The 26774-nt window shown below is 52.2% G+C and overlaps 2 protein-coding genes across 3 annotated transcripts in view; both read right to left on the bottom strand.

The window, feature by feature from the left end:
* The window catches only part of CAPZB (capping actin protein of muscle Z-line subunit beta), a 136364-nt gene that overhangs the window by 40163 nt on the left and 69427 nt on the right, over positions 1-26774 (bottom strand). For both annotated transcript variants that reach the window (XM_030876473.3, XM_030876481.2), the window contains exon 3: positions 1421-1542. In XM_030876473.3, coding sequence (XP_030732333.1) covers positions 1421-1542 — 122 coding nt within the window. The remainder of the gene's footprint in view (positions 1-1420; positions 1543-26774) is intronic.
* Positions 7652-11980, bottom strand: LOC115863571 (small ribosomal subunit protein eS24-like). The gene is made up of 2 exons (XM_060289795.1): positions 11867-11980; positions 7652-8152 (listed from the first exon to the last, which is right to left on the bottom strand). The coding sequence occupies exons 1-2, from the start codon at positions 11978-11980 to the stop codon at positions 7652-7654; spliced, it is 615 nt and encodes a 204-aa protein (XP_060145778.1).

The following is a 26774-nucleotide window of genomic DNA, read 5'->3' as shown; positions in this document are numbered from 1 at the left end:
ACCTGTTAGAAGAATGAACACTATCACCCTCCACTTAATACATGAGAGAACTAGAGTCCAGAGACAATAAGTAATTTGTCAAAGTTCCCGTCTGCTCAAGGGGGCAGTGCTGGTTTGGAGCCCATGTCGGCTACCTCCAGCGAATTTCTCCTACTTTCATTCTTCAGGCCCCAACCCCTCCCCCAAAAGAGCATGAGGCCAAAGCGTTAAGACCCAGCCCAGGATCTGCGGCTTCTAAAAAAAGCCTATAGCCTACGGCATTCCTCCACCATTCTCCAAGGTACTGACTACAGCCATCCACCACAGGAATACTGGATGCGTGTAGAGATTCCCAGTCTTTTTTAATATTAAGAACTCCTAGGCACCCTTAAAAACCTAGCTCGGACATCTCCTCCAGGAAGTCTTCCTGGAATCAACCTCGGCCTTCTCTATGCTACCTTCTCTATGCAATAAGCTTGGCCCTGGCTGCAGGAATCACGTCACACAGTAATCAGCTCCTGGGTGTGTCTCCTGTTCTAGACCACGGATCACCCAGGGCAGGGACGCAAGTCGACTTAGTTATTCGCAGCCCTGGACAGGGTGATGGAGAGAGAAAGGACAGCTGCACATCTGTCTGACGAGATTCATTCACATGCCCTCCCTGAGCTCGGGATTCCTGTCATGGGCACATCCTGGACCTTCTCCTTTGCAGGATTTGATGCAATTTTAATGAAGCAGCTTGCTGGGGGTTCTTTCTTTTCTTTTTTTTTTTAAAATTAATTAATTAATCTTTGGCTGTATTGGGTCTTTGTTGCTGCGTGCGGGCTTTCTCTAGTTGCGGCGACTGGGGGCTACTCTTCGTTGTGGTGCGCAGGCCTCTCATTGCAGTGGCTTCTCTTTATCGTGGAGCACAGTCTCTAGGCACGCGGGCTTCAGTACTTGTGGCACGCAGGCTCTAGAGTACAGGCTCTAGAGCACAGGCTCAGTAGTTGTGGTGCACGGGTTTAGTTGCCCTGCAGCATGTGGGATCTTCCCGGACCAGGGCTCGAACCCATGTCCCCTGCACTGGCAGGTGGACTCTCAACCACTGCGCCACCAGGGAAGTTCCTGGTTTTTTTTTGTTTGTTTTTTTACCAACATCCCCCTCCTATTAGACTGTAAGCCCCACCAGGGCAGGGGCTTCTTGTTCACTGCTGCATCTCCAATGCCCAGTGGGGGTACTCCACAGACATCTTCCGGTCAACTGGATGGAATGATGGATAGAAGGGAGGGAGGGACGGAGGGAGGGAGGGAAGGAGGAAAGCCTAGCAGAAGCACAAGCAGAAAGAAGGCTGATGGGCTGTCAGATGTCAAAGCTCAGTAGTCCTCGAGCTGCTGCAGCAGTGGTGAGCAGCTGTGGCGGGCGCGGCACGCCTGCTGCATTCGTGGGGCAGGAGCTCACCTATAGGAGTCCCCATCTCTGTTGTAGTCACATAAAAGGTAATCCTTTCCCACCACCTTGTCTCTGGCGATTTTCAGTGGCTGGTCAACAGAAGACAGGAGATCTTCACATAGACTGGGGACCTGGCAGAGAGAGAGGAAAGGTCAGAACAGAGGTTAAAATAACACATCAAACCCAGGTTGGCTAACGGCATCTGTAGCCATACCGTGGTCAGCATATTTAACATCTGGCCCTTGGTAGCCTGCCAGAATTATGGGCCTGTTCTTTTCTTTTCCACATGTGTCTGACACCAACTGTGTCCCCTATAAAGAAACCTGTTCTTGAATTACAGTGGAGCGTGATTTCCAATACAGCCTTCCTTCCAAACTGCGTGCAGCTTTAATTACCTGGTCACCAGGGTGGTCTAGTAACGTACGAACGTGCTTGGTATTGGTCTCTGGTGGGCAAAGCATAAGCTGAAGCCCCGAGAAGAAGGTAAACACTTGAAACACACAGGAGTCCAGAGAGCTCTGAGAAGAAGAGCCAGTCCGTGCCGAGAGCTCCCACAGGCTCCCTTGCTGGGTGGAGTTTCCAGTACTTTCCAGGACCCCAGCCAAGCGTTACCAGGCTGGCTTACGGAGTCAACCCTACCTGCTGCAAAGGTAGCTTCCCGCCAGCTTCCCACAGTGCCGAGCTCCAGCTGCTGTGCTCAGGCTCACCCTCCTGGGCCCCTCACAGAGGAGGGGGGCCCTCGCGTGGGGGGCAGGCAGGGCTGAATCTCAGGGCAAATGCTGCTGAATCGGACACAGAGCCCTGCTAGGAACCAGGCCTCCGGCCTCCTCCTCCCAACTCAAACATCAATTTCCACCGAAATATTCCAGGAAGGGAGGGCAGCGCTCTCCAAAATGTATTCCTTCAGGCTTGAGTCACTTCCATGCTATATTTTCAATGTGCTGACTTATTCATTTCATGGGCCCGGGTTTACGGAGGCCCCACCGTATCGTTTACCCGACGAGTGGCTGCCAACTGCACCAATAACCCTTCCAAATGGAAAAGTTAAATCATGTGGCAAAGACACCCGAAGAGCAGCTCGGCAGAGGGGTGGCCAGTCACAGCAGTTCCCGTGCTCCCCCAGAAGGCCCCCGCCACCACCAGAGAGGCACGGATGGGGACACGGTCACCTCGGAGACCACCAGCTTCCGTGGGCTTCTCGAGGCATCTCTGCTGATGGGGGGGTGCCTCCGGACTCAGCCTGGAAGGCGCTGTCTGGCACACCTGTGAGATGGTGACCCTGCCTGGTGACTCACAGCCATTTCTCATACACCGAGCAGCACCGGGCAGCCAGCCGCCCGACACGAGACACACACATCATTAACCCCTGTCGACAACGTGCTTATTTCAGAGCTCCTTCTGGTTGCAACACCCATCTGTGTACCCACCTCCCCAAGCAGAAAGACATACAAACAAAAATGGGGCTGTGTTCAGTTAGTCCTGGTGCTGAGAATACCAAGCGTCTGCCACGCGTCATGCACTATGCTGGGCCCTTTACAGATGGAAACTATCGGAAACTCATCCTGTGAAGAAGTCATTATCCCCGTTTTACAGATTAGAGAATTGAGGCCCGGAGTCGTGAGGTTGCCCAAGGCCCACACAAGAAGAAAGCAGTAGAGAGGTGTCTCCCCCTCTGACTGGAACTCTGGTTTAGCGGACAGCTAAGAGGAAGAAGAGCACAGGCCAAAGGCACGGTCTGCTGGGAAACGACCCCCTCCCACCCAGCCCCTGCTCAGCTATGGCGCCCTTCACCTGGAAAAAAAAGGCCAGATCAAGGCAAGGAAGATTGTAACAGCTTCCACCCAAGGCAGCTCGGATTTGAAGTGGCCTTGCTTTCCTGTCGTTGGCCAAGTGCAAGGACCCTGGGCACCTCTGTGCCCGCCTATCACTTTACAGCCTTTCCCTGGCATCACTATTCTGTTGGGCTGATTCCTTGCCTTACTTGTTGGGCCCTGACTTTTGCCTAGAACCCCATTCTAACTGGCTGGGGCCCTGACACTACTGGCCTAATTTATCCTGGAGTATTACGTAAAGACCAAGCAAACACGCTCTGAAGCTAGACTTCTTGACTCTACGACTCACTGGCCGCCTGGCCTGGGGCAAGTCACTTGACTTCTCTACCAAGGTGCACTTCCTCACCTGTAGAGTGGGGATAAGAAAAACCAACCCGGCTGGGGACTGCATGTGATGATGACGCGTTCAGTACCCAGCGTAGCATCCAGCGCAGGGCAACGCGTGCACATCAGGAACCGACGGACTGATGCCCCTGCTCCCCCTCGGCCCCCAACACCACTGCTGCCTGTCATTCTCAGCCTGCAGCTCCAACCTGGACGGCATCCCCGGTCTGAACGGCAGCTCCGGCCTAGACAGCAGCCCCAGCCTAGACTGCGCCTGAATTTGCTGTACTGCCCCAGGCACTGGATGAAAATGCACCATTGGGATCCAGTTCTGCCCAGAGCCATGCTGACCCTTTCCCGCCAGTCCTGCTGCGGGTGGCTAAGTCCCCCAACAGAAGAAGCTTACAAGATAATGGGATTTGGTATAAACAGGCTTGACTTCACCCCTATCCAAGAGGCTAATTCATGGACCGAAAGCATTTCAATAATTTCTTCCCAGCACTTACACTAACTGAAATGATTTTTTAAATTGATTTGTGGTCATGTCTCTCTCCCTAGAATGTAGGTTTTACCAGGGCGAGGGCTTTGATCCTGTTCACCGCTGAATCCTCAGTGCCCAGGGCAGTGCCTGACACAGAGCAAGTGCTTGACGTATGTGGGAAGGAGGAAGGGAGGAGTTTTACAATACGGAGCCTCCTAAATGCCAATCGGCTTTACTTTTATTTTTATTTTTTTTTCGGTACGCGGGCCTCTCACTGTGTGGCCTCTCCCGTTGCGGAGCACAGGCTCCGGACGCGCAGGCTCAGCGGCCATGGCTCACGGGCCCAGCCGCTCCACGGCACGTGGGATCTTCCCCGACCGGGGCACGAACCCGTGTCCCCTGCATCGGCAGGCGGACTCTCAACCACTGCGCCACCAGGGAAGCCCTCGGCTTTATTTTTAAATTAATAAATTGGTGTGTAGCAAGGATCTTCACCCAAAGAGTGTATAGTCAAGAACTAAACTTTGATGGATACCAATGACAATTTCACTGTGGCTCCAACCAGGAATATGACCTGTGATGTGGTTCCACAGCAGCAGAGAGAGCGGGAGTTTTAGTGAAAGTCCTGGTGTCCGTGTTACTATACGACCCCAAGGAGCACAGCGCAGTGCGAGACTGAGAACTGAGAGCGCTGGGTTCGAGCCCCTGCTCAGCTGTTAACTAGCCATGGAGACCTGGGCTGGGCCCGAGGTTGTTCATTTGGCAAACACAGCAGGTGAGCTGCATCAGACACAGATGGCTGCTGGGCCACTGTAAGAGCCTCACTGCTTCAGCGCAAATAATTCAGGTAAAGAAAGCCTCTAATCAAGACACTATTAGGTTCTTCATATGGTTAAACGTATTCATCCTTTGAGAATGCCCTTTTTTTTTCTTTTTTTGGTGTTAAGGTGTCCGTAACTTGATGAAACGATAGGTCTTGTTTTTGTTCTAAAGGTTCACAACCAATGACCTATTCCTTCTCTTCACTTTTAAATGTCTCTGGCCTGTGAAATCAAAAAATGTGGCAGCCACTTTTCTAGAAAATGGGATCCAGCCCTCCCTACCTGTCCAAGCAGATCTGGGTACTTTCAAGGCCAGCATAAAGGACCAGGAGGGACTCCACTCCCCACTTTGTAACTCACGTCCTTCGAAGCACAGACAACGCAGATTAAGGCAGCGGCGCAAGGGGCCGATCCGTGGTACCAGCTGTCATCAATGGCCACTCCTGTTGCCTGCCCAGCCTCCTTTCCTATTCTTCTGGTCACAAAGGTCCTCACAGCATATGGTTGGGCAAGGCTGATCTCTACTCCACCACCACGCATGGGCAACGAGAGGGCCTCACTCAGCCCCTGGCATATGCAGGGAAGAGTCTTCTCCAGGGGCGATGGAGGGATACACGGCTCACCTCCTTTCTGCCAGGGCAGCTGGGATGGGGGTGCAGGGCCTGGGCTGCAGCAGGCAGCGGGAGAGTACCTCCCTGTGTTTCTGAGCACTGCAGGGCTGTGGAGATAGTACCTGAGCACCCAGATCCAGCCACCCTTGAAGACCTGTGCCTGGACTCTGCAAAATCTATGGCCAGGTTCTAACCAACCTAAGGAAAACATACATCTGAACTGTAACTCACAAAGCTCCGGCTGTGCACAGAAAAACACAGAGAGTTCATGGATGATGGATGACCTGCCCCACCACGAAAAGCACCTGGTTGTGATACGGCTGGATGATTCTCCACCCCAGCAGGTACAATTTTCGCCTTTTGGATAAACTCCCAAGTTGGGCCATATCCTTGTATTGTTTCCCTCCACCACTCCTGTTTCTTTGATCAAAGATAAAATGCTCTGTAAAAATAACATTATTGTCGTCATGTGGAACGAGAGGTGTGGACTACACAGTGTGCTCGCGGATCCGCACCAGAGCAGCTGCCATGGGCGCGTTAGTCATGATCTGGCACCACCGCCAATCCGTCTCGCTCCCACCCCCTTCCCACCCCTGCACTTCTGCCTGAACCCTCTCAACCCACCACACTGTCCTACTCAGTGCTTCTAGACATGCGAGTTTGCACATGCGTTCTTCCACTTAAAAATCCTCCCCATTTAGGGTTGCTGGATAAAACAATGCATTTGGCCAGTTAAATTTGTATTTCAGATACATAATGAATAATGTTTTAGTATGTCTCCAGTTTACACATGACATATATTGGTTGTTAAAACTGGCAACCTGGGCTTCCCTGGTGGCGCAGTGGTTGAGAGTCCGCCTGCCGATGCAGGGGACATGGGTTCGTGCCCTGGTCCGGGAAGATCCCACATGCCACGGAGTGGCTGGGCCCGTGAGCCGTGGCCGCTAAGCCTGCGCGTCCGGAGCCTGTGCTCCGCAACGGGAGAGGCCACGACAGTGAGAGGCCTGCGTATCGCAAAAACAACAACAACAAGTAACAACAACAACAACAAAAACACACAAAAAAACTGGCAACCGATCCCCATATAGTCTTAAATCCTACCACCCTTCAGGGCCCAGACCAAACTCCAACTTCCTTATCAAGATGCCCCCACTCTTTGGAATTCCTGCAGTGACGATGATATCAACTGAATCCTAAATGCTCTGGGGACGGCTGTTCTAACACTGGCCTCAACTATCAGGTTACTCCTTCCTTAAGACTTAACATTCTTCACTGAGCGCTGACTCGGTGGGTGCCCGCAGAGGCCGGTCCTCCAGACCTGGGCCAGTGACGCACACACTGGTGGGTGCTCTGGCGTGCTGGTGGAAGCGGGCATCAATCCTATGATGTAGGGTCACAGTACAGACCCAACCTCGCCCCACCTCCTAGTCATGTCAAATGCTTAGAACAGTGGAAGAAATCACGTTAAGTCTCATGGATCACAAGTTTGCACAGCAATTTAAATGAAAGGACAGGTCCAAACAAAGCCGGGAGTTCACTCCGGGATGTGAGTGTCATAGGCTCCGCTGCCTCGGGACCCAAGGAGGGCCTCTGGCGAGAACATGTGCTTGGTGTCGACCATCCAAGGGCTGGACAATTTCTGTCCAAACTGCCCATCTGACCTGCTTAACAGCCTTTGTAAGGAATGTTCATATAACACCAAAGGTGTCAGACCAATCCAAGCTGTTGGGGGAATTTAAACCTAATTCCAAGTGACGTGGCATACTAAACAACGTTGCACTGGCCAAGATAGCGTTCCCGCCGTTGTTCTGGTGGTGAAGTTCACGCCTCCATCGGTCTCTCCACTGTCCCTCTGCGGCCACACCCCAGGGAGCAGGGACCGCCTCGCCCTTCACCACCAGCACCACCAGCTGGCTCACGAGTGCCCATGGGGCCACAGGGCCACAGGAAAGATCGGGTGAAACAGGAATAAAGTGAAGTAGGGCAGGGAGAGGAAAAAACCCAGAAGGCAGAGGCAGGAGAGGGGCTAGCATGCCACGAGCTACTGCCTCAGGTGACCCTTTAACGATAACGAGAATAAAGAGAAGGTCACCAGGAGGGGGCGGGGGTGCCAGGCACTGCACTGCGTAAGCTCTACGTGCGTCGCCGCCTTGATTTTTTGATAATTTTTTTCACGTAAAAGGTCTTACTTTATTAATTCTCTCACGACAAACCTGCACACCCACCGCAGAATCTTTACTCGTCTGCTGTCCCATCTCCAGCTGACTTCTTTTTGTCAGCACCAAACTGGCCTCTGCAGTCCCCACGACCGTCTTCATTCTGCTCGTGCGCTCCTTTCGCTGCTTTCTTGAGGTCTTCTCGTACAGGCCATGTCTTGCAAGCCTGTGTTTGGGCTCATCCTGCTTCGCGTGACCCAAGGGATCGTAAATCATGCCAAGGCCAGTTGTCTTGCCATCACCAGCATGGCTTCTGAGCCCAAACACAAAGGTGACATCTGGTGTGGTCTTGTACATTTTGGCTAGTTTTCCCCAAATTTCTGTCTTAGGTACTGTTGCCTTCCCAGGACGAAGGACAGCAGTGCCCATTTGTTCCCGCTGAAGTAGTCGGGTGGTCATGAACTTCCTGGTCCGGACAGTTACTGCGTTGCTCGTGATGGCATGACGGCGGCTGATCTTCAAGCAGCCAGGAAGAAAAGGGCCTGCATCACCTCCTTTAATCCTCAAAACAGCCCTGCATATAGATATGGTTACTGGCCCTATTTTAAAGAAGGGCGAGGGAATTCCCCGGTGGTCCAGTGGTTAGGGCTCCGCGCTTCCACTGCAGGGGACACGCGTTCGATCCCTGGTCAGGGAACTAAGATCCCACATGCCGCAATGCAGCAGCCAAATAAATAAAGGGGGAGGGGGTGACAAAGCAGGGCCTTAGAGAAGTAACTTGCCCCAAGTCACACAGCTACTAGCCAATGTCTAAGAAAAGACATGTGACATACAGTATATCTGGGTTAAAAAAATAAAAATTACAGGGACTTCCACTTCCCTGGTGGTCCAGTGGCTAAGACTCTGCATTCCCAATGCAGGGGGCCCGGGTTCGATCCCTGGTCGGGGAACTAGATCCTGCATGCCGCAGCTAAGAGTTCGTATGCCACAACTAAAGGTCCCGCACGCTGCAACTAAAGATCCCACACGCCGCAACGAAGACCCGACACAGCCAGATAATTTTTTTAAAAAGCTATAAAAAATAACTAAATAAAAATTACATTCACTCTTACTGTTGCCTCAAACTGAATCCTTTTCTACTATCTAGCCCAACAGCTGATCACATGAAAAGAGATACAAATCAGAAGTTTCCGGCCACAAGTGAGGTTTGTGTTTGGGCCACCATATGGTTCTACTTTGCCTCTTCCCCTTCTCCATTAGTTATTAATGTTGAAAAAAATTGTTCAACCAGAAAAAGAAACTTGAGATGAACCCTTAAAAAAGCACAAAAGCCAGACCAGTTCAACTCCATGGATAATCTAATCCACGGCGCCCTCGTCTTTAAGAAATGCACCCTTGTACCTCGGTTTTTTAAAAAAATGGCCAAACGAACACATTCCGTCTTTTGATCTGCCCGCTGGCTGAGAGCCCGCCACCAGAGAGATAAGAATCGAAAACAGACCGTGTTCGCTGGGTCGCACACTCAGATGAGTAACGTTGCTGAAACCATGGCTGGGCAGGGTGCTGGCTGGCCTCACTCCCCGGCAGACAGCAAAGTATCAGGATGCCGGGCTCCCTCCCCGTGACCAGCAGAGGTCTCTGCTTACAATCCGTTCCCTTTATTTTTTCCAAGGCCCCAAACCTTCCCTGCTTTTCTCTAATAAAAATTAAAAAAGAAAATAAGGAGAGTGCTTTCAGTGACACACATGCCTGTGTCAGAAACACAACCTACAGGGTGGCATTCTGGAAAACACCAAACTCAAAATCAAACACGAGTTCGAATCCTTGGTCTGCCACTTCCTGGCTGAGTGTAACCTTCCTAAACCTCAGAACTGGGGGCTACAACACCTACCTCAGTAGATCCTGACTGCCCACCCCCAGGCACCCATCAGGTGCCATGGATTCAGTGGCAGACGAGATGGACGGGCACGGCCCTGCTCTCCCAAAGCACGCTCCAGCTGCTGGAAACAGACAAGGCACGAGGAGCCATCCTGAGAGTGGTGAGGGCTGTGACGTGGACCTGATGGGGATGGCAGGGGGACTGCAGGGATTCGGTGGTCTAGGAGGTGGACGGAGCCGACACGTGAGTGGAGGAAAGGAGAGGCACTGTGATGGGACTGAAGAGCCGGCCCCAGGCTCCCCCCGCCCCTACCCCGAGGAGAGTAGAAGAGAGAAGCATCTGTGTGCTGCAATCCTCGGCCAGGTGGAGCAGTGCCTGTGGGCCCCTTTAAATGTGATGGCAAGCCCCAGCACACTGTTGTTCATAAAACTTCTTAAAGCCTCCCTCCCACCTCCTCCCCAGACTCCCAGGTTTAAGAAGGATGCACTTGAAGACCCATCCGTGAACGTGGGCCCAGGCGGCCTCTGGAGCCTATGGGAGATGAGGGATCCCCCCCAGCCCACCCCCCCCCCCGATCGGGGTGGAGGAAACAAAGTCCTCCCGACGACTGCCCAGCAGCAGCTTTTTTGTTGTTGTTGTTTTAAATATTTGTTTATTTGGATGTGCTGGGTCTTAGTTGCAGCGTGCACGATCTTTGGTTGCAGCATGCGGGATCTTTAGTTGTGGCATGTGGGATCTAGTTTCCTGACCAGGGATGGAACCTGGGCCCCCTGCATTGGGAGCGCGAAGTCTTAGCCAGTGGACCACCAGGGAAGTCCCAGCCCAGCGGAAGCTTTGTTACCAGGACCTTACTTGTCACCAGAAACACCTTGGGCCCTGGAAGCAGAGTTTCCAAGTGAACTGATGTAACGCCTCTCCGAGTGTGCGTGCCCCGCACTGGGGACACCTCACCCCGTCCTGTAAACCCACTCAGAGGGTTTGCCTGAGGAAGCGGAGGGGGAGCCCAGGGGACCTTGCTCACCCTCCAGGACCCCACCCTCCCCACCATGTGGATGGGAAAACCCAAGTGCAGGGAAGCGCCTCACACAGGTGGCAAGGTGGGGGCAGGGCAGAACTGGACTCTGAGTTCCAGACTCTGACCCAGCGATTCCAGAGCACAGGCCCCGCTGGGCTGGCAAGGCGAGCGGCTTCCGCTCCCACACCCCCTTCCAGTGGGGCTCCGAGGAGAGGGGGTGGAGAAGGAAGAGAATCGGGGGGAACTCGGGGGCTGCACGGTCCCTGCCCGCCCACTCCGACTCCTGCGCTGTGGGCAGGGACCCGTGACACTGCCAGCGCCACCACCTAGCACAGCCTGACCCCAGGGCCGCCGGCCCTCCTCGTGTTTCAGATCCGGGCTCTCTTCTAATTAAGCTATCACTGGACTCTGAGAACAGTATACTTTAAGTACAAGTTCAGACCGTTTTCTTCACTTGAAGACTGCGAATTATAAAATGCGCTTTTAAGGAGAACATGGTTAAATGTACATGACAAGTGTAGGAAGCAATCTCCCAATTTTGGCAACACCATAACGTGTGCGAACCGTGCCCCTCAGATTCGGGCCACCGGCACGGGCTCCTGAAGGTCACATACTGCCAGCCGGGTCTCATCACTGAGGGTCTAACACATGGGAAGCTGCCAACATTAGGAAAGCGTTTCTGACCAACACATGTTCTATTCTGCTTAGAAATCAATTTTTCATGTGCCATTAACAACAAAGAGCTTTCTCAAGAAACAATAAGCCTCCCGCCGCTCTTTTCTGAGGCAGGTGCCCCAAACCACCCCAGAGATAAATAATAAACAAAGGCAAACTTCCTGGGCTGGGTTTCAGCCATTCATACCCCAAAGCTTTGCCTTCTAGAAGCTTGCAGGCTGGAGTAAGAAGCCAGAAGCCTTTTCTAAAGAAGGGTCAGGAGGGGGCAGGACAAAGAGAAGACAAACTGAAAGGGGAAATTGAAATCACTACATGTGGGTCATCCAGGGGCACACACAAGGCTCCTGTTGTCCACATGTAACCCTACGCTTCCCGAAGGGGACGAACCAGGTGCTTGGAGCCTAATTAAATTAACTGTTCCCTGGCCAGGAGCGACCGCATCACCTGTGTCTGCGCTGAGAGAAGCTGGGGTCTTTCTAAGCCACCCGCTCCTCTTAATGAAGGAAGGGCTGGTCCCCGAGGGATAGGGCACGATACACAAGCACCTTTAAGAAGCCAGAGGCAGAAAACTCACTGGGTCTAAGTCATGTGCACTGGCTCCTGAGGGCTTCGCGCAACCACCAGGCCGCTTTCAGGAGCTGCTGCACACGGGGCAGCCAACTGCCTCGGCCTGGACGGCCGCGGGGGGGAAGCTCCCCGACCCGGCCTGGGCCCAGCCTCCACCGCAGCCCTGCGGCTCTCCCACGATCCCCTCAGTCACCCCTCCAGCCGACATCCTGACAGTCTCTCCACCAGGATCGCCTGCCCTTCTCCTGGTGCTACCTAGTGACCCCCAGTTATCCTTCAAGGTCCTCTTCTACGCATGCCCAAAGCTTCCTTAGCGAAGGCAATGCCCCTCATCTACGGGCTACGCCCCTGCCGCTCTATGTAAGACTGGGCCCCAGGCCGCATGGATTCGGGATGGGGTGTCTTTCCTCAGGGCAGGGATAAGATGTCTGGACGGCCCTGGGCCTAGCGTAAGGCTGGCAGGGCTTCCTAAATGCCGGTGGGACCGTGGTTGAATTGTGGAAAAGGAGGGCCACTCAGGTGGAGCTCTGACCTTTTGAAGCCCATGTCTGTCTCAGTGGGAAGCACCCCCCCAATGTTCTTCAGCGCCTCTCCGAGAGCTGGACTAGGGACCAGCTGGGTGGGTGGGGGTGAGAGTGAGAGGGTGATGGCCTGGGGCGGCACCGCATCACTGTGACCAAGGGCCTCCCAAGGCAGATGCAGACTCGAGCTCCTGCACCTTCCCTGGGGTGTGGACCACCACCTTGCGAGGACCTGTGGGGCCGGCCCTTGCCCCTCACACTCCACGCAGGCGCCTCCTGAAGCTGGGCCTATAGCCTCCCCTATGCGAGGAAGGCACGCGTGGACAGAGTGGAGATCTCTTCCCGAATGGCCTGCGGTCCTGCTTTCTCAGGCTGTGTTAAAAGCATTATTGCATTGGGTGCATTCTTACAAATCACCTCAAATCTTTCTGGGAAAAAGACCAGGGAAAAATACATTAAAACAACTTGTTTATCACATGGTCTTTTTGCAAAGACAGTGTAACTTCATGGGCCGGACAGAGGGTCCATCTGTTTTAGTATTACCGTTTTAGTGTTATTAGTATTATTAAAGCAATTATCCTAACAACAGCAAACCTTTTTTTTTTTTTTTTTAAAGTGCCTGCTATGCATGAGACACTCTTCTAAGCACGGAACACACATCCTCATTTTATCATCGTGGCAACCCTGTACGAAGCAGTGGTGCTACTGTTATCCCAATTTATGCCAAGTTCTCATAATTTATAGATGACGACACTGAGGCACAGAGAGGTTAAGTATAATAACTTGGCTAAGGTCACACAGTTCGCAGGTGGCAGAGCCAGAATTCAAGGAAACCCATGCAATTCCACCCCAGGACTCCTCAGAGCCACCTGGGGAGGCCAAGGGCCTCGTGAGGCAGCAGCCGAGGCTCAGAGCCACGCAACCACTGAGTCACATGCCACAGTCCTGGGTCTTTCCACCATATAGTCTCTCCAAACTCTCAAGACCACAGACTTCTAAACAACCCAGACGGTGCAACAGTCCACCAAAATCCCAGTGATGCTGCTGGCCCCTTTCAAGTGGAACCGTTCATGCCGTGCGAGCACGTGTGTGGCACGTGAGTCTGAGCGGGGGTGGGGGCCAGCACTGATGTGCCACGTTAACGTGAGGGACACCCAGAACAAGTCGGTGGTGGCTTTTCTTCCCCCCTTAGCACAAAAATCATCCTGGCTGGCTGGCCACGTTTCACACTGGATTCCTTCCACTGGATGGATGTCTCATCAAGGTTTTGTTTTAATTTCACAAAGTCAGCCAGAGAAAACGACCACTCACGGCCAAAGAAAAATCTGCAACTCTTCCTATTGGGGAAACAGTCAGATTCGCTCAGGAGTAATGGATGTCTCCCCTTCGTTGTCTGTGTCTTCCTGGATCAAGAGCTCCTCTGTTTCTCCACTTCGGCTCATTAGGAAGTAAAACCCAAACCCTCCAGAGAAAACCTACCTAACGTATGAAGGATTAAATACAGTGTCCCCATCCTCAAAGTCTAATAGGAGAGAGCGGGGCACAAGTGAAGCCCCAGCGTGCTCTGTGCCCTGGACCGGGGAAGTACTGGATGCTATGGAAACGAGGGGGGTTGCCCAGAGCTTCTCTGGAGGGGAAGAGGAGCAGGGGAGGCCGGGGTACATGTCTTGAGGCGCTAACACCTGAGCTCAGTTATAAAAACTGAAGCACGTATGTGGCAGAAGAGGTCACAGAGAAGCCGGCGGGACTGAGAGGCAGGAGTGCCCATCTGGTCAAAGGAGTGCAGCATGGAACGCCGAACACTGATGGCCACACAACTCTGTGAAGATGCTGAAAAGCCCCTGCACGCTTTAAAAGGGTGAATTTTATAGTATGTGAATTGTATCTACATAATCACAATTTTATCTCGTTTAAAAAAAAAAAAAAAAAAAGGTGAATTGAGAGAATATTCCAGGCAGAGAGCACAGGCATATTCCAGGGAACTGTAAGTTCAATGCAAATACAAAAAAATTAATTGGGGTTTCCAGCAGATAAGAATATGTTACATGACCTAAGTTTCAGGTTACTAAAAAGTGACTCCGGGCATCAGGAACCAGGGGCAGGGTTATCTTTCTCTTCACTCTTGTATCTCTCTGGCTAATGACCTTACAACCCAGAGCTTTCTACATGAGAATAAATTAATGCAGCACATGGTAGGGATGCATCACCAGCCTGGAAGCCAGAGGTGGGTCTTCAGTGAAGTGGGGCTAGATCACCAGATGAGCCATAGCTGCCCTGGTCCTCAGTTTCCTCATCTCTAAAATGGACCAGGGACTTCCCCGGCGGTCCAGTGGTTAAGACTTAGCCTTCCAATGCACGAGGCGTGGGTTCGGTCCTTGGTCAGGGAGCTAAGATCCCACATGCCTCGGGGCCAAAAAAACAAAACACAAAACAGAAGCAATTATTGTAACGAATTCAATAAAGACTTTAAAAATGGTCCACAGCAGAATGTAAACTGATACAACCACTATGGAAAACAGTATGGAGGTTCCTTAAAAAACTAAAAATAGAACTACCATATGACCCAGCAATCCCACTACTGGGCATATACCTTGAGAAAACCATAATTCAAAAAGAGACACGATTGGCTCGGTGCTTTGTGACAGCCTGGAGGGGTGGGATAGGGAGGGTGGGAGGGAGGGAGACGCAAGAGGGAAGAGATATGGGAACATATGTATATGTATAACTGATTCACTTTGTTATAAAGCAGAAACTAACACACCATTGTAAAGCAATTGTACCCCAATAAAGATGTTAAAAAAAAAAAAAAAGAAAAAAAGAGACACGTACCACAATGTTCACTGCAGCACTATTTACTATAGCCAGGACATGGAACCAACGTAAATGTCCATCAACAGATGAATGGATAAAGATGTGGCACATAGGGCTTCCCTGGTGGCGCAGTGGTTGAGAGTCCGCCTGTCGATGCAGGGGACACGTGCCCTGTCCCGGGTTCGTGCCCCGGTCCGGGAAGATCCCACATGCCGCGGAGCGGCTGGGCCCGTGAGCCATGGCCGCTGAGCCTGCGCGTCCGGAGCCTGTGCTCCGCAACGGGAGTGGCCACAACAGTGAGAGGCCCGAGTACCGCAAAAAAAAAAAAAAAAAAAAAAAGATGTGGCACATATATACAATGGAATATTTACTCAGCCATAAAAAGAAACGAAATTGAGTTATTAGCAGTGAGGTGGATGGACCTAGAGTCTGTCATACAGAGTGAAGTAAGTCAGAAAGAGAAAAACAAATACCGTATGCTAACGCATATATATGGAATCAAAAAAAAAAACCCAACAAAATGGTACTGATGAACCTAGTTGCAGGGCAGGAATAAAGAAGGAGACACAGAAAATGGACTTGAGGAAACGGGGTGGGAGGGAGAAGCTGGGGCGAAGTGAGAGTAGCATCGACGTAAATACATTACCGAATGTAAAATACTTGGCTGGTGGGAAGCAGCCGCATAGCACAGGGAGATCAGCTCCGTGCTTTGCAATGACCTAGAGGGGTGGGATAGGGAGGAGGGGAGGGAGGCTCAAGAAGGAGGGGATATGGGGACATGAGTATGCATATGGCTGATTCATTTTGTTGTGCAACAGAAACTAACAGTACTGTGAAGCAATTATACTCCAATAAAGATCTATTTAAAAAAAATGGTCCACAACAAAAAAATCTTTAAAAAAAAAAATAAATAAAATGGACCCAAACTGAACAAGATGGATGTCATGGTTCTCCAAGGCTGAGGAGAGGCACTTGGTGGGGCTCAAGGTGGTAAAAGAGTAAGAGGGGAAGTCTGGGCCCAACATGATCCATTCAAGTTTGCTGTAAGATTTAATTTGAGGCTTCCCTGGTGGCGCAGTGGTTAAGAACCCACCTGACAATGCAGGGGACACAGGTTCGAGCCCTGGTCCGGGAAGATCCCACATGCCGCGGAGCAATTAAGCCCGTGTGCCACAACTACTGAGCCTACGCTCTAGAGCCCGCGAGCCACAACTACTGAGCCCACGTGCCTAAAGCCTGTGCTCTGCAACAAGAGAAGCCACTGCAGTGAGAAGCTCACGTACTGCAACAAAGAGTAGCCCCCGCTCACCATAACTAGAGAAAGCCCGCACGCAGCAACGAAGACCCAACGCAGTCCCCCAAAAAAACTTTATTAAAAAAAAGATTTAGTTTGAAAAGAGGGCTCCACTAATTTTTAAAATGTCTGAAAACCACTAGACTAGATGACCAGTAAGGTTCATTTCAGTGTTAAGATCCTACGAAGTTTCATAGCGCAAGACTTCGTTTATTTACTTATCATCTCTACGACCATCCAGGATATGGCTGTATGAACTCATCAAAAGTTCGTGACGTTCTAAAAAAAAAGTTTGTGACGTTCTTCCTAAAACAAAATGTCTACTGAGCAAGGTACCTGGTGAGACCTCAAACTGACTAAGCCCTGGGCCTGTCTCCAAGGTGCACACACGTGAATGACCCACGACAGGGGAAGAAGAAGAATGCTTGTGACTGCATGCGCTTCGCTCCTGAATTCCAGTTCAAATTTAAAATTCTTAGGAAAGTTCTCTATTTGTAAAAGCCAAATTACCACCCCTCCTTCTCTCTTCCAGGAGTGCTCTCCTGCACCCAGAGGCCCCTGCCCCAGTTCGATTCCCTAAAGGGAAGCCCAGATTTCCTGCTCCCCATGGCACAGACCTTTATCAACTTGAGTGTCCCCTTCACTGATCTGAGGCTCCTGCCGGGTGGCCTCAACCCAGAGCCGGCAGGACCCGCAGCTGCTCCTCACTGACCCTGTTCTTGGCCGACTTCCAAGGCTGGGGAAAGCGGGCTGAGTGTGCCACGCTCTGCTCAAGGGTTTAAATCTCTCTCCCAAACTAGACATGCTCTAAGGGCGTGACCTGGGCACTCCCACTCCAGGGCCAGTGCCTGCCAGCCTTCGCAGGGCTTCCTGACGGCCCTCAGAAAGGAAACGCTTTCTGCCTCTTCTGGTCCTGGGAAGTGGAGTCTCTCTCCAACTCACTTGTATCGTTATTTCTCATCAACCAGAGGGCAGGATCTAACTTAGAGAGAGACTCTTCAGACCTCTTCACGGAAGCTCTCCGAGCATTTCACAAAACTCTGCTCTCTGAGCACCCCCCAGCAACAGGATGCCATACAGTTCCTGAAAGGCAGGTGCTAGACAGACCTTCTACTGGAGAATTCTGTTAGGGCGAGGCCAAGGAAGGGGTCTTTGTGCATTTCTGATGAATTGTGCCTCCGGCTCCAGCTGACAAGGGCCAGGTATCTTCTTCACCTGGGGAGAGCTTAGCCTCCTGCTAACACATCCCGATCCTTCCCTAGGTCAGATTCCTTCTAAGGTACTTCCCTGGCCTTGCAGCACGGCTCCCACTAAACAGAAGCACTGGAGGACGAAGCTCTTTTGTCCTCATCCACCTAGAAGTTACAACAGCATGGCCACCAGCAGCACCCGCTGCCACCTCCCAGTGCCGTGGTGAGATACAGACAACGAGGTTAACAGCGACAAATAACCAAAGAGCATCCGTGCACGCAACTCCAAAGGGACTTAAATTGTACAGAGGCAGAATGAAAGCCAAAAAGGAAAAAAACTTCCCTCAGACAAGAGTGGGGGCTTTCAAGGAGACTTGCTGAGTGGCAAACATTTCGGAAAGATGGAATTTTAAACACAAACACCAAAGGGCAGAGATTTGAGGCAGAAGAGCTATGCACGCAGCTGGGAGGCCCTTTAATTAGGGAAAGATTTGCAAAGCCTGTGGAGCATCGGCAAATCTCCCCGTGGTCTCCGGAATGGAAAGAATGTGGAAAGCAATGGGGTAATCAACAAGCTCCAATTTGCTTGACACTCTCACCCAGAAGGAAGCACGTGGTCTTGTCCCCTTGCCACCTTTCAGTGGTCCCGGTGATCCCTTAAAGCAACAGAAGAGGACCACCGGGCTGTGGGAGAAGACAGGCTGGATTTTCTCCTTCCTAAGGGTGCTTCCCACAGACAGCACACAGGAAAGCTCTTCTGTCAAGGAGTTTTAAGGCAAAAACATGATTCAAGGGAAAACTAACCCCTGGGCACCCCCCCGCCCAGACCTAGGGACTGTATTTCTGCACGTTATTATATAGCATTCTCACCAGTATTTCCAGTGGACTTAAATATCCTGCACTTGGGCAAATGATCTGTAATAAAATGCAAAAATGATATCCCCTGCTCCATCCAAATGGACCACTTGGACTCCCAAGGGGCGGGAGCAGAAGCAATGGTTTTCCCCAAACAGCCGACACCCATGCTGATACTCTTCTTCTGGGACATGGTGACATTCAGTGCAGCACTGGGCACAGGTAATTCAACTCCACGTTGGAGGACACCCTGTGTGAGCATTCCCTGCAGTCACAAGAAGAGCTACCACATCTTAAGTTGTAAGGGCAACAAGGATCAGAAACAAAGGCATGGACTCTGCAGCCCGCTCCACCACCAAAATCTAAGAGTTCAGGAAAAGCGGAAAGTCACGAGTTTACTTTGCGTCCCCTCAGGGGCAGCAGCTGGTACTGACCAGAGCTGCAAAGGAGGCGCCCGGACTTGACACAACGCCTGACTGATCGGATTCAGAAAGTCCCAGGTCTCTGTGAGATCAGACAAGATAAAGGCGGGTGGCACTGGCAGCTCCATAAAGCACTTGGCCAGCAGGCTCACTGCTTCCCAGGGGAGGGCTGATGTGGGCTTTTCCAGAGGCAGACGGGCACGTGGAGTAACCTAAGAAAAAGGCCCATTTCCCAGCCCTAATCTTGAAGTCAATTGATCTCCGTCCCTTCCCTCATCCACCTGGAAAGTCTGAGGAGCAACCGACAGCTGATCCTCAGCAAAACTGGCATGTGTGCCCATCACCTGCTTTTGGCAAGCGATCCACAAGGCCTGAGCCGGTGCCCACGGCTCATCGGGCATCGGTTCATGGGCTGTGATCGGGACGGAAATACACTGCCCCTGCTCAGTCTCGGCCTGGCTGGTTCCCTTCCTAGCGCCCCGTTAGGCTGTCTCAGGCTCCACCTACGCCGAGGAGCCTTCCCTGAAAGCCACCCACCAAGGGTGGGCCTGGTGCCCCTCGGCGGTGCTTCCGCAGAACTCTATGCTCCTCTCGTGGGAATCCTTGTAGTGGATCCACCTGGGTATCTGCTCCCCCTCCCGCCCCATGACCCTGCGAGCTCTGAAGACAAACCTCACTGCACTTATCGCTCTGACCCCAGGGCTTCGGCTCAGGCCCTAGCACTCAGCAGGGGCTCCAACAAGCCTTCCCTGAGTGTCCATCACGTGCCACACACTGGGGCTACAAAGGTGAACAGAGCAGACATGAGATCCCTGCCCTCAGAGAGCTGAGTGGGCAGCGGCAGATTCCTATAATTAAGCCATTGCCACCGAGAGTAAAGGTGAGCGTGGCCGGGTGATGAGGTGGGAAGGGGTGGGGCCCAAGCGGCAGGCTGCCAGACAAGCAGCGTGGGTGTGAGACGTGTTCCCAGTAAAGGGGACGGCACAGACAAAGCCCCAACAAGACAGGCCACGGGGCCTCTGGGAGACCCTAGAGCAGGTCAGTATGGCTGGAGCAGAGGGGCTGTGGGGAAGGCAGGAGGGGTGGATGGGGCCCCTTCAAGGGTTCTCAAACCCAGACCGCTGTCTGGGCTCGGCCCTGATGGCACTGCGGAGCCGTGAAGGGCCGCGGAGGGTCATGACCGGCACCACGTGTGGAATGGCTACTCTGGCTGCAGAAAGCGAGCTGGGGCAGGTGGGGGGCTATAGGCACGGAGGTCCAGAGGCTGGCAGGGGCAGCCGGTGATCTAGGGCGGGGTAGCAGCAAGAGTGTTCACTGGACTGCTCTAACATGAGGATAAACACACCTTCAGCCGACAGGCTGGACGGGGGTGGGCAGCGCTCTTTCCAAGTGACCACTTTGGGCACTCCACTGGTCTCCAACTGTCTGAGCCGCACCCAATGCCGCTGGGGCCTGCCTCTCTCCTGGACCCCCAGCCGTCACACGCCTGCTTACTAAGGCCTTCACTGTCGAGTCCCACGAGGTTAAGTACTAGAGGTGCTGGCGTCAAGACTGAGGAGGCCTGAGACCGCCTCACTGCCCGCTTCCCGGCGGGGAGCCGGCAGCATCTCCTAGAGCCTGATCAGGAAGCACTCACCCACGGGCCGGGCCCCCTGGGAGAAGCAGAGCACTCCGGCAAGGGGCATACTCCACCTTAAAAGGACAGCTGAACTCTACCGGGCAAGGCCAAGGATTCAAGCTGCTGTGTCACTGAACTCCTCCTCCACTCACTACCTGCTGTCATCACGGCCACAAGGAGAGCTGGCCAGCATCTTCTTTCTCATTGTCACAGCAGTTAGCACTGATACTGAGCGCTCACTTGCAACCCGACACCACCCCAAGCCCCTGAGCCACGCTTCTCAGTCCTCACAGCTGCCCTCTTTGAGACTGAGGTAAACTCATCATTCGCTTCCTTGTATAAACGAGGAAACTGAGGCACAGAGAACTGAAGTCGCCTACTCAAGGTCAGCTGGATAACTGAGGGCACACCCAGAGGCCGCGAGCTCAGGCTCCCGTGGTCTTAAACACTCAAGATGATTTACCGCCTTTCCGAGTACTGGCACCTGCCAGGGCCACCGGCCCTGGGCACGCGGGGCTGAGGTCTCCCGTGTTACGTCTCAGCTTCACAGCATCTCTGTCTCCCTGCATCTCTCCGCCTCAGATGACGCAGCATAGGAAGCATAATATGCCTCCTCCACTCGCAGAGTTCGGGGATGGGCGGGTTTATTGGATGGTTAACTAATATTTATTTAGCATCGAAGACATGGCCAGGCACTGCGCAGGGTCTGGAGATACGGACGTGCACAGTTACATCCCACAGGTGCTTCCAATCCAGAGGGCCCTTGGGTGCTAATAGTACAAAATTACAGCACACCATCAACAGGAAGTGCTCTAAGCCAACCCCTGCTGCGTGACACAACTTGGAGATGTGGCTTCCCTAACACACAGTGCTGAGAAACAGGAAGCTCAGTGAAACAGGGAGGAAAATGCTGGGGAGGCAGCAGTAGGTGAGCAACTTACATTGCCTGGTGCACATCCCTACTCCCAACTGTTTTTGACACACAGTCAGAAAGAGAGGAAAACCCACTGGAGTGAAGGATAATCGTTTTCAGCCTGGGGCAAATCTCCTAAAGGGTTCTGTTCTGAACCCAGAGTGTTACTTAAGCTTCCAGTCAACAGTAATTAAGTGTGCCTGTACATTCCAGAAAGAGGGGACAGGGAGATTAACGATAATTAAATCTCTTCTGTTATTTGGCTTCGAATCTCTCCTCTGAGTAGCCTGCTGTCAAATACTTGTTCCAAAGCCTCCATCTGACATAACTCCTACCACCACCATCTCTAACATCAATTCTGCTCTTAGCTTGAAGGTTTCAATTACATAGAAGGTAACAGGCCCGCTAGGACCCAAAAGTCTGGAGTGTCACAAGTGCCATTCATACCTCTTCTCCTGCTCACCACACGTCCAGAGTTTGGTCGGTAATCATGTGCAAAGGGGGGCCACAGGCTGGACGGCCCCTGCGTGAGGCCTCTCTTAGGCAGGTTCTGTGCATGTTGTGATTGACAGGGTCTCTAATGAACCTTAATTGTGAGTGAGACGGGCCCAGGAAGGCAGCAACAGATGTGGCAAAGGGGCAACCGTGAACCGTCCGACTAATGAATAAAAAGTGTCCGGCCTGATGAGGGCCACTGACCCAAAAATGGAGGAGGGCGGAATCATCCCTCACCCCTGCACCCTTTCTGAAGCTCTTACTCCTTTATGCGAGCAATGGGAAGCCTCCCCCGCCTCCAATCCCCCAACAACAACAACAAAACAGGGACGGCGGTGCCGCTGGGTGGTGGTGGCAGCCGCTGCCTGGAGGTGGGGTCCACGTGAGCATTACCGTGGACGCTTCCGTCTCCGTCAGGATCTCGGCTTAAACCACAGACACCCGAACAGGACGCCCTGTCAATGTGGGAAGGGGAAAGCTACACTCTATTGTAAAGACTGAACAGCGTCTTGCTGGTGCTAATTACTGTGACAATATCTGCATTCAGAGGCAGCTGTCCGCTGGTGACCTGCAGTGACAAGGAGAAAGCTGTTCTTTCTCCTTGGGGAAGAAGGGGAGCTGCGGGCAGAGCCAGCAGGCAGGAGAAGGGCAGGATTCTGACTGGACGGGCCTGCGGACCCTGACGCTGCTGCTTACTAATCAGCTGTGAGGCTCTGACCGACTCATTAAGTTTCTCAGTTTCTTCCTCTGTAAAATGGGGCTACAGAAGACTAACCTTGTGGTAAATGTGTAAAGCATCTAGAACGGTCTCTGGCATCTGATGGTTATCAATTCAAGCCAGGAGACCAGCACGGTTTTTATTATCATTTGCACACTGACCACACTGCACTCGTGCAAATCTGATGTGACCTCAGAACCCCGTGCAGCCCCTCTAAGCCAGGTACTATCCTAAAGCTTCACACACACGATCTCTAGTTCTCGAGGTCAGGGTCGTCAGGCCCACCTCCTAGACGGGCAAGTCAAGGCTCCGAGGACACACAGCTAAGACGTGATGAAGATGAGAGCAGAGTTTGGCTGGGGCTTCAGACTGCAAGGCGTTCAACTGAATCACATCCCACTGCTCCTTAGCAGACATGTCGGCCATCCGGTCTCAGACTAAGAGTTGCCCTAAAAACACCTAACCAAGAATTTTACAGAAGCTTGATCTCCAAGTATACGAAAATAGGCTGCTTTAACGTGGCAAATGGCGGGGTAAGGGGGAGAGGTGGGGGACGGGGAGAAGGGAACCATTAAATAACCAATCTGTTTCGAAGGAGAGTGCAAAATAACCGGGCACTCTGCTTCCAGCCCACGCCCCAAACTTCCACTCCTTGGCTGGCGGCACACGCGCCGGGGGTATGAACAGGCAAGAGCAGGTGAGATGCTAAAACAGCTTCCCCAGCACGAGAAGCAGACTCAGGAGAGGCTCAAGAGGGGACAGAAACCATGGAATAGAGGATCACTGCCGCTTGCCTATGAAAGACCCTCAGGTATGGACTTGGGGGTTCTCCAGCTGGAGAAAAGGGGTGCCTGGGGGTTACACTGGCAGCAGGAAGAAGGAGGATAAAAACTAGAGACGGGGGTTCAAGCCAGGGACAAGAAATGAGCAGTCTTGATAAGGTGCAAGTGTAAAGTGAATGCAAGTGAAGGCGTGAGAAAGCACGACACTGGATAATAGAGAAAGGGATCCTGGGGACTCAGAGCTCGCAGCTGGCCTGTACTGGATGATATACAGGGGGGTACCTGGGTGGCACCCCTGGATGGCTGGAGTGAAGGTCATGAGGTCAAATGACCTGGCAGGTGACAATGCCAGCTGGCTTGTCCTTGGACAGTGAGATCAACCTTAAAGCCCCTCTCCACCTCGTAAGACCATCCAAGTACCTGGAGCAGTGAGAAGAGTGGCCGCCCAATCAATGAGCAAGGGGAGTGGAAGAGACCCACGCCCCGCCAGGGCAGACCAAGAAGTGTGCTCTCAGATTACCCCCGCCTCTGTGGAATGACAGGCCTTATTACTAGTCACGAAGCCCGTCAGCCACAGTCTGACTCTGGCCCCTTCCAACGGCTCTGGGGAGGCGGGCAACGGCGTTTCCCAGCTTTCCGTGCGGGGATCCCAACTTGAGAACTCAGGAGAGGTGGCGGGTGAGGGAGCGGTGGGTGTTCAAGCCCACCTACAATGGAGGGCCTCGGCACCGCCTCCCTTCCAGGTGAAACCAATCAAGTCCTTACAATCGTAAGCTGGGTCATAACACCCCACCCCCACGCAAGTCAAAGCTGGGGCTGTGTCCACCTGTGAAAACAGCCAGGAAGGCTGCTTGGAACGTCAGGGCACAGCCCCTAGGCAGGCAGAACCCGGGGGTTAAGCCAACAGGTCCTAGGAAGCCAGTGGAGGTAGTAAAAGCATCAGTGAGCATTTTTTTAAGCACCTGTCTTTCCTGCACACGTTAGCCTTCATACACACTCCCGAGCCCTCACTGCCCCGGGAACGCGGGTTTCTTATGCCAATCTTGGGTACTGGAGGCAACTCTGGGAGGTGAGGTGATCTGCCTCTCAAAGCTGGAAGGCGGCCGAGGAAGGATTCAAGCTGGGTCTGCCTCGCTCTGCCTGACCGGAGGGGTGGGGAGGGGGGGTGCCAGGGGCCCCACCTGCTCGCCTTTCTCCCCAGAGTTACCCTTCGGGGCAGGTTATGTTCTCAGAGACCTGAGAGAAATCGATGCCTCTTCTGCCAGCAAAAGGGGACCCTGAAAGTAGTGACATTGACACAGGGTATCCATGGTGATGTTCTTTTAGTGCTGGGCAGCAGAACTCAGATCCTGGGCCTGAGACCATCTGGCCCTCACTTCACAGAGGAGGAGCCGGAGACCCAGAGAGACCTGCTGGTCACAGAGCAAGCTGGTGGCACCCAAAGCCACAACCCAGGCCTCCTGGCTTCCAATAAGACTTGCTTAATGTACGCAGCGCTTTCTCTCTCCTATTGAAGGAATTAGTTCTCTATTTGAAAAAAGCAACAAGAAAAGCTGTTTCTTTCCATGACACTTTACCAAACAGTTATGAAAATTTAAACATCACACTTAGGACCACTGCCCGAAAGGATCTAGAATCCAGGTCATCTGACGTGTAGGTTATGAACCTTTCCAGGAAACCAGTGTTTTCCAAAGTGGATTGCATGAAAGTGAGTTAGAGAAATGCTGAGTTAAAGGAAAATGGGTTCTTTTCTCCCTTTTCCTTTGCTAACTGTAGGACTTCTCAGAACCTTTAACATGACAATCTGGAGGAGAAGCTCCTAGAAGGTAATTAGAATGCGCCATGTTTCCTCAATTGTTCGCTGTCCTTGTTCCTCAAGAGACTCAACACCAAGGTGAGCTGACCAATTTCATGAAAGTCGGGAAAAGTGTAAGTTGCATCCAGGAGGAAATAGAATCCATCCACTGAGCAGAAACAGGGGTCAGCAGTGAAGGAGACTCTCCCAGCCAGCCCATCTTGTTTCGTTTGTGGATTAGGCCTTTGCACGGCCCCCCCCGTACATCTTGGCTCTGCCCCCCACAGTATTCCTACTTTTCTCATTAGTGGAGGCAACGGTGCACAGCGGCTGAGGGCCCTGGGCTGCTTGGGTTCACAGCTTGGCTCCTTCACCACTACCTGGTGACCCTGGACAAGCTGCCGAAGGCCCTGCTGTTGCTTCCGCCTAGTAGGGACGGATGACAGCAACAACCTCAGAAGGTGTTTTCTGAAGATTTAAGGAGATACGGTCTTTGCCAGAGGCTACAACTATTTTTCAGAGTTTGTTCTTTGCCTTTTAAGGTTTTTTTTTTAATTAAACTTTTAAGCTAAATTTGCATATTTCAAAGCCACCACGTTGGCATTAGCTTCTATGCCTTATAAAGGCTCCCCCCCACCTCAACATCAAACGTCATTGACGTTTTCCCTCTGATTCTTTCATGTTCGTTTAATATTAGTTCCTTAATCCATCAGGAGTATGAGTACATGCCGTGCAATAGATATTCAGCTTGTTTTCCTTCAAAACTATTAGCTGTCCCAGCAATTTTACTGAAGAATCAATTCTTTTCTCGCATTGAACGGTGACTGTCACTTGTAACACACCCTAAGTTCTTACATCCCGGGGCCTGTTTCTGAGCTCTCGGACCGCATCCGCTCTGCCCTTACTTCCGACCTGTGCAGCTCTTCACGCACGGCCGACCTGCCTTGTGGGAAGCCTATTCCTAGGTGGCATGTTGTTCTGCTGTTACAAGTGGGATTTTGCCCTCCCATCCCCTGGCACCGTATATATTCTAACCGGTTTATGCTGACTTTGGTACATTCGATTTAAAAGCAGTCACTTTCCGGACCCATCCCTTTAGATCCTGCAGTGCAAGAACTCGCTTTTCCTAAAATTTTTAGACTGGCTTAATCAACTGGAAGAAGAGATAGGGACATACTACTTGGGTTTGCACAACATGCTTTTGTAAGGAGCACGCCACCCCCCAACACACACAGTGCACACCGTGTGTGTGTGTGTGTGTGTGTGTGTGTTTTGGGGGTGGAGGTAGTCACCTCGGCACAACTGCTCCGACAGCCAGGCCAGGCAGAATCGGCATCAGTTTCTTTGCTCATCAAACTCTGAAGGGGCTTCATACCAGGAGAGACAGAAGAGAGATTCTACACGTCTTTTTTCCTGAGGTACCTAACAAGTTCCACGGTGCCTACCCTGCCCCATCACAAACATCTTTTATAGTTTCACCTTAGAAGACAGTCTGGCCCTAGCAGGACCTATGAGAAATGACATACTGTAACGTTTTCACTTTTAAAGACAGCAATTCAACAGACAAGACTCTCCTCTCGGTCACGGA

Source organism: Globicephala melas, chromosome 1, assembly GCF_963455315.2.
Source record: "Globicephala melas chromosome 1, mGloMel1.2, whole genome shotgun sequence".
Classification (NCBI taxonomy): Eukaryota; Metazoa; Chordata; class Mammalia; order Artiodactyla; family Delphinidae; genus Globicephala; species Globicephala melas.
Note: the sequence above shows the minus strand (reverse complement) of the source record. Positions and strands in the feature narration are given on the sequence as shown.